The sequence below is a fragment of the Mandrillus leucophaeus genome, unplaced genomic scaffold, assembly GCF_000951045.1.
Source record: "Mandrillus leucophaeus isolate KB7577 unplaced genomic scaffold, Mleu.le_1.0 Scaffold826, whole genome shotgun sequence".
In the NCBI taxonomy this organism is placed as follows: domain Eukaryota; kingdom Metazoa; phylum Chordata; class Mammalia; order Primates; family Cercopithecidae; genus Mandrillus; species Mandrillus leucophaeus.
The window spans coordinates 986377-994537 of NW_012108986.1; the positions used below are offsets into that span (position 1 = coordinate 986377).

Below are 8161 nucleotides of genomic sequence, written 5' to 3' on the forward strand. Positions count from 1 at the left end.
AACCCGGGAGGCGGAGCTTGCAGTGAGCTGAGATCCGGCCACTGCACTCCAGCCTGGGCGACAAAGTGAGACTCTGTTTCAACAACAACAACAACAACAAGAATGATAGAGTGGTGTAAAGAAAGCCGTGCTCAAACTGTCCCAATGCTTAGAGCTCAATGACCTCAGTCAGGTAAGTTGTTTGCTCTCTGTAAAATGGGATAGTAACAAAGCTTTCATTGGAAGTGTATTAGTTTGTTAGGGCTGCCATAACACAGTTATACAGGGTGTGTGCTTTAAACAACAGAAATTATTTTCTCACAGTTCTGGAGGCTAAACGCTTAAGATCAAGGCATCAGCAGGTCTGATTTCTTCTGTGGCCTCTCTGCTTGGCTTGCAGATGGCCACCTTCTCACTGTGTCCTTACATGGCTTTTCCTCTCTGCACTTGCACCTGTGGTGTCTCTGTGTGTCCAAATTTCCTCTTCTTATAAGGACACCAAATTGAATTAGGACCCATCCTCCTAGCCTCATTTTAACTTCAGTGAACAGGTTAATCCTTTTCCATGCTTAGGAGCTTTCGCCCAGGTGCTTCTAGTTTCTCACTCCATAGGCTCCTACGGATCCCACACCTGGGCCATTCCCTCCTTTGTGCAGTCAGCTCCCTGGGTGCGTAGTGGCTTTCAGTGAAGATAGGAGACTGGTTCAGAAGCAGTGCAAGGATCAGTCAGGTATAAATTATGAAATGTAGGGTGGAGGATCACTATTCATCCTATTTCCTTCGTAAGAAAATAAATTTGTGTAAACTGCTAAGACCATCTCTATGAAAACAAATTTAGAAAGATTCCATACCTACGTATTTTCTACTTCACTTGGCTTTACAAAAAAAAAAAAACCTTTTCATGTAACAGAAATATAAATGTAAATGGGTTCTTTCTGGAAAGAACTGTATCTTTAACAGAAATGTCAGGAAAGAATGAATCTAAGTTATATACCACATTAGCAAGATGTGAAGATTTAACCTTTTTTCTCAATAAGATGTTGCTGATTTGGTGGAGTACCAAAAAGTACATATAGAAAGAAAAAAACTATGAGGCAAAAAACTGATATCTTCCCAAACAGGAGCTCATCCCATAAAAGTCATTGGTGTCTAATTTAAAGCATTTGTTTTCCTTTAGAAAAGGGATGGTTACTGTCACTTATTCTCAATTAAGTTCGTCATTCAGGTATAAAGAGTTTTATAATATTTTAAAACACTGTTAAGATAATTTAGCTTAGTGGCTTTCATACATTTCTGACCATACCTATAATAAGACATATATTTTCATTGTGCCTAGTATGCACATAAATATGTATATGTGATTTTAAAAATAAAACATACAAACTTTTATAATATCTACTCTTATGTATGAGGCACTCTGCTATTTTCTTTTTAAAAATTTTTATTTAATTTCAATAGTTTTTGGGGGAACAGGTGGTTTTTGATTACATAGATAAGTTCTTTAGTGGTGATTTCTGAGATTTTGGTGCACCGGTCACCCAAGCAGTGTACACTATACCCATTGGGTAGCCTTTTTTCCTTCACCCCTCTTCCCACAGTTCCCCCTGAGTCTCCAAAGTCCATTATATTATTCTTATGCCCCTGCATCCTCATAGGTTAGCTCCCACTTATAGATAAGTATATACAATATTTGATTTTCTATTCCTGAGTTACTTCACTTAGAATAATGGTCTCCTTCCAGGCGAGGTGGCTCATGCCTGTAATCCCAGCACTTTGGGAGGCTGAGATGGGCAGATCATGAGGTCAAGAGATTAAGACCATCCTGGCCAACATGGTGAAACCCTGTCTCTACTAAAAATACAAAAATTAGCTGGGTGTGGTGGCACACACCTGTAGTCCCAGATACTTAGGAGGCTGAGGCAGGAGAATGACTTGAACCCGGGAGGCGGAGGTTGCAGTGAGCTGAGATTGTGCCGCTGCACTCCAGCCTGGGTGACAGAGCAAGACATTGTTTAAAAAACAAAAAACAATAAAAAAAGGAATAATGGTCTCCAACTCCATCCAAGTTGCTGCAAATGACATTATTTTGTTCCTTTTTATGGCTGACTGGTATTCCGTGGTATACGTGTGTGTACATACAAATACATCAATATGCAGTAGAGGTGTCTGCAACTTAGAAATGGAGTTTACAGTTGAGTGTTATTTTGCAGAACAATGTAGAGTAAGTCTCATTCCTCGTTCATATAACAGACTTCAGTATATGAAACTTCCGCTGCCCTTGAATTTGTTTATTTTTCTCACAACTAAACATCCTCAGCATCTACTCATTTTCTTTTGGGGCCATTCTTCTTCTTCTTTTTTTTTTTTTTTGAAAATGGAGTAATAATTTACATAAAATGAAATATACAGATCTTAAAGGACAGTTGGATCAATTTTGATAAATGTATACACTTATGTACCTTCCCTAGCAAGACAAAAAACATTTCCATGACCATACAAAGTTCCCTCATGCTTCTTCCTAATTAATCTCCTCATCTCCATTCACCACCAGAAGCATTCATTAATCTGACTTCCACCATTACAGAATAATTTTATAAGATTACCCTTTTACTATCCTCGGTCCACAGCTCAACCCCTCCTCTTAACCCCTTACCTGGAATATACTCTAGTTTGTTAAAATCCTTCTTAAAACTGGTTATTTGCAATTTAATATGCTAATCCAAATGTAGTTTAAATGATTAAGAAACCGATATTATGTGAAAATGTCTGGGAATCCCACATATGGTTCTACTGACTCATGTGGAGTTGGAGATCAAGTAAAACTTCTATCTAAAAAGAAGTGTTATAAACTATTGCACTTTTGCATTTGTTATATATAGATCTCTCGTTCTCTCTCTCTACACACACACACGCGCGTGCACACACACACACACACACACACACAGACATATATATATATTTGAGTCAGGGTCTTGCTCTGTTACCCAGGCTGGGTATAGTGGTACAATCCTGGCTGACTGTGGCCTCGAACTCCTGGGCTCAAGCAATCCTCCTGCCTCAGCCTCCCAAGTAGCTGGGATAAAAGGTGTGTACCAACATGCTCAGCTAAGTTTTTTTTTTTTTTTTTTTTAAGAAATGGGGTCTTGCTATGTTGCCCAGGCTAATCTTGAGCTCCTGGGCTCAAGCTATCATCCTGCCTCTACTTCCCTAAGTCCTGGGATTACTGGCATAAGCCATGGTAGCTGGCCTGTAATATTTTCCTTTTGGACCTAAGTTTAGAATTTTACTTTTATGCTTGTTGACGTTAATCTTGTTAGCTTTGCTTGTTGTTTCAAAGTATTCAGTAATTTAAAATTTTTTAATTAATTTATTTTATTCTATTCCTTCTTCCTTTGTGTCACCTGCCAATTTGAAAATCACATCTTTTATATGATCATCAAAATATTGATGGAAATCTAGCACAGGATATAGCTAGGAAAAGAGTCCTAGAATACTGACCTAACTCTAATAACTTACAAAGTCGTGGGTTAACCTAATGCTGGGGGTGACCATGCCTAACCATTCTACTCTACAGCTTCTGCTTCTTCATCTTGTTCCTAATATTATTGATTATGTAATTTTAAGACATATCCTTCTGTTTGGATAACATTTTTTCCTCTGTCCATACTTACATCTTAAGTGATCACATTGAGTCCCTTGGCTTGAAATACACCAATATGCTGACAGGTCCAAATGTATTGCTCCAGCTTGGACCTCTCCCCCGAACTCAGATTTATAAACCAAAGTGCCTACATGACATTTTCAACTGGAATCTAACAGTCACCTCATCAAACAAACACATCTGTTTTTGTGCTGATATTAAAAGAACACCACAGACTGGGTAATTTATAAATAACAGAAATGTATTTCTCACAGTTCTGAAGACCGGGAAGTCCAAGATTAAGGCATTAGCAGGTTTGGTCTCTGGTGAGGGCTGCTCTTTCTTCCAAGATGATACCTTGTTGCTGCATCCTCCAGATGGGAGGAACACTGTGTCCTTACATAGTGGAAGACCAGGAGGGCAAGAGAGTTCTTCCTTCCCCTTGAGACCTTTTATAATGGTGCTAAACCCATTCATGAGGGTCGAGCCCTCAAGACTCAATCACTTCCCAAAAGGCTACACGTCTTCATGCTGTTGCATTAGGGATTGAGTTTCCACATGATTTTTAGGGAGGACACCGTTATCCAAACCATAGAAACATCTGAAAACAAAGAGTTGATTTCCAGCCCATCCAACCTACACTTACTTTAAAGTTTCCTATTTTGCAAATGATATCTTTGTTCTTCTTGTTCCTCAGATCTAAACCCTTGGAGTCATTTTTGGTCCTTTTCTGTTTCTTACCCTCTTCATGTAATCAAACAGGAAAAACTATGGGATTTTTGGGTTTGAATACACCCAATATTTGGCCACTTCTCAAAAACTCTGCTTCGATAACCCTGGGTCTGGTCACCATCATCTCTTCCACAGATGGTTATGATAACTTCCATTTGGCCTCCCTGCCTTCCACATTTGCTTCCTAAGGCCTTTTCTCCACACAGCAGGAAAGATCCTGTTCAAACTGGTCTTGAATAGGTCATTTTCCTCTCAAGAGCCTCAGTGTCTTTGCAACTCAGAGTATAATTTAAAGTCTATAGAAGGCTGGGCACAGTGGCTTATGCCTGTAATTCCAGCACTTTGGGAGGCTGATGGGGGGCAGACCACTTGAAGTCAGAAGTTCAAGACCAGCCTGGCCAACATCGTGAAACCCCGTCTCTACTAAAAGTACAAAAATTAGTTGGGTGTGGTGGTGCATGCCTGTAATCCCAACTACTTGGGAGGCTGAAGCAGGAGAATCATTTGAACCCGGAGGCAGAGGTTGCAGTGGGCTGGGATTGTGTCACTGTACTCCAGCCTCGACAACAGAGCAAGACTGTTTCTCTAACTAAATAAATAAATAAAGTCTATAGATCCTCCAAGGCCCTCCATTAACTGCCGCCTGCCTCAGCCTCCCTTTTTTTTTCTCATTCTTCCCTGACTGCTCTTGCTTTCACCACTGCCTTTGCTCCAGCCACTCTGGCTTCCTTGCAGTGTGTTTCCAGCTCAGGGCATCATGTCATCCATCCTCCTGTAATATTCCCTCCTGTCCTCATTCCTTTCTGTCCTCTTCCAATATCTGCATAGCTCACTCCCTTGCTTCTTGCCGTCCTCTGCTTGGGTGCTCAAATGCATTTAATCAGAGAGGCCTTTCCTGGCCAGTGCCACGCTCATCCTCCTTTACCTGTGACATGGCTGGGATCGGTGTCTCCACCAAATCCTTTGTCGAATTGCAATCCCCAATGTTGGACGTGGAGCCTGGTGGGAGGTGATTAAATCACAGGGGCGGATTTCCTATGAATGGTTTAGCATCATCCCCTTTGATACTGTCCTCATGATAGTGAGTGAGTTCTCATAATATCTGGTTGTTTAAAAGTGTGTGACACTGACCCCGCCTGCCTTGGTACTGCTCCTGCTCCTGCTGTATAAGATGCCTGCCCCTGCTTTGCCCTTTGCCATGAGTAAAAGCTCCCTGAAGCCTCCCCAGAGGCAGATGCCACCATGCTTCCTGTACAGCCTGCAGAACCATGACCAAATAAACATCTTTTCTTTATAATTTACCCGGTCTCAGGTATTTTTTTTAACAGCAATGCGAGAACAACCTATACAACCTGCTTAACTTTGTTCAAGGCGTTATCACCTCCACACATGTTATGTATTTATTTTTCATTCCCTTCTTCTGGAATTTAAGCTCCACTTGAGTAAGTATTTGTTTTCAACTGTTATATTCCCAGGGGCTAAAGTGGTGCCTGAAACATGGTGGGAATTTCATAAATACTTTTTGAATGAATTAATTGAATGGATAAGTCGGTGAATGCTATACCCAGAAGGAAATATTAGGTGAGAAAAATTTATATGTGACATAATGCATAAAAAGATTAGTAATACTTAAAACATTCAAAAAGTTAAAAATTTCTTTGTTATACTTTTTTTTCCTGAAACAAAAAGCTTCTAAATTAAAATTTGGCCATTTTAAGAGTCTAAATCCAACGTATTTGTAATAGAAGACATGATTAGGTATGATTCTCCGATTTCAGGCCATTACAGAGCTAAGCTGGAGCCTGATTTGTTGTGCATTGCCAAGGCACATTTATAGATGGGAGGTGATACATGTACTAGCAAAGACATAGAGCCATATAATTTAAATTATATTTAAATTAATGCAAGAAGAGTCTGAAGAACTCTTCTTTTTTGACACCAATTAGAAGAGAAAGAGGCTTTTAAAGAATAAGCCGTCTGCTGAAGAGAGACCTGTAATTTATTTGACTCTTTAATTCCACATACATTCTCTAGGTTATTTTGACTTTGTTAAAACATAAGGCAAAAAAACCCATAAATGCTGTATAAATCAAGAGCTTAGATTCCACAGAGAAATAGATACAGTGTCTTTCTATTAACTGTAAAAAGCACTTGCCTTGAACAAGTCGACTTTGCTGATGATGCTGAAGTTCACATCAATGGCGAGGGCTAACTGGACCGTAGTTGGCAGGGTCTTAAGCAAATCGGACTCATCTTTGTAAAGATAAATGCATCAAACCCCGATGCAGAATAATTAATGAAATAAGTTGCCAAGGTACAAGTAGAAAATTTTTAAAAATAAAGGAAACAAAATGCAAACACTTTTTATACATAATTATATGCATCAGATTCTATATTTTCATTACTTCTATTGGACCTCCATACCTATTACAATAACACTATTATGCTTATGCAAGAAAAGAAGTATTTTTAAGTCTGGATGATGTATTGAATGATTCCTGAACATTATGCTTGCTGAAACTTTAGATATGAAACATAATGACCATAGCACAAAGGCTAGTGAACAAGCTAGCATGGGCAAAGGATCTAATTCTTGTTTTCTGATTCTATTGATTCCAGCCTTAGCATTCAAGGGATGGCAAATAATAATGAGCACCATGTGGCATTGGAGAGCTTACAGAGCTCTGTCACACCCATTATCTTGTTTGACCCTTGTGACAACCCCAAGGGTAAGTGTTCTCATTCCTACTTTGCAGAAAGAAGAAAAACAAAAGAACTGAAGCCCCGAGAAACTGTAAGTGACTTGCTCCATTGTGCATAATTAATAGGTGGCTCAGCTGGGATGAAATCTAAAGAAAAAATGTGCTAAGAGAGTAAATTCAAATTATTGTTATTTACTTGCTTATTATCAATGAAGAATGTGAATACATTACAGATTTTTCTACATGTGAATTGAATGATGGGCTTTCAGGCTGATAAAATGTTCCATAAACAAAATTGCCTATTCTTTTTTTTCCCTTTCTTAAAATCTTGTATTTGAAGTTCAGGGGTTCATGTGCAAGTTTGTTATATAGGTAAACTCGTGTCATGGAGATTTGTTGTACAGATTATTTCGTCACCCAGGTATTAAGCTTAGTACCTATTCATTGTTTTTCCTGATCCTTTCCCTCCGCCCACCCTCCACCCTCCAGTAGGCCCAGGGTCTTTCTGTTCCCCTCCAGAAAATTCCCTGTTCTTAACGTTTAGAATGCCAAGAGTTTCTGAGAGTTGATTATTTTTTGATGTTTCCTTATATTATTTAGAAAAGAGAAGAATTGCTATATTACATCCCTATTTTGATTCAAATATAGATTCTAAACATAAAAATCCTTCACATATAAACAGCTTATTGTTTCCGAGGGCTGCCTCTCGTTACCTCCTAAGCCAAGGAGTTGAGTCATTATCTACCCTCGCTAAGGGGTGTGAGGGAAGGAGCCTGGCACCACTCCTTTTGTTGCTCTTTCTGCCCACTTCAGATGCCCTCAAGTAGCTGCAGATGTTCTAGAGAGAGGCATGTTGTTTTGGTCATGCAGGAAGAGATTCTAAACACGAGGCTGGAGTCTCCTAAGAGTGTTAGAAAGGTGAAGAAAAGATCCTACCATAATAACCAGTGGTTTCTGTCTACTCTTAGGAACCTTTGTGCTTTGAGAATTTCATTGTAATTTGCACTCTGGAGCATTTTTGGTTTCTTAGTGGCACTAATTCCTATTTTCATATGGTGAGAACAAACTAAAAGTTGAGTTTCATTATTGTCAACTAGCAGTGCATTAT

General features: G+C 39.3%; 1 protein-coding gene across 1 annotated transcript in view; it reads right to left on the reverse strand.

Annotated features, from left to right (window-relative positions):
- CNGB3 (cyclic nucleotide gated channel beta 3) overlaps window positions 1-8161 on the reverse strand; it is a 68928-nt gene that overhangs the window by 38117 nt on the left and 22650 nt on the right. Inside the window, exon 4 of the mRNA XM_011968063.1 lies at window positions 6507-6604. Within this exon, the coding sequence (XP_011823453.1) occupies window positions 6507-6604 (98 nt within the window). The remainder of the gene's footprint in view (window positions 1-6506; window positions 6605-8161) is intronic.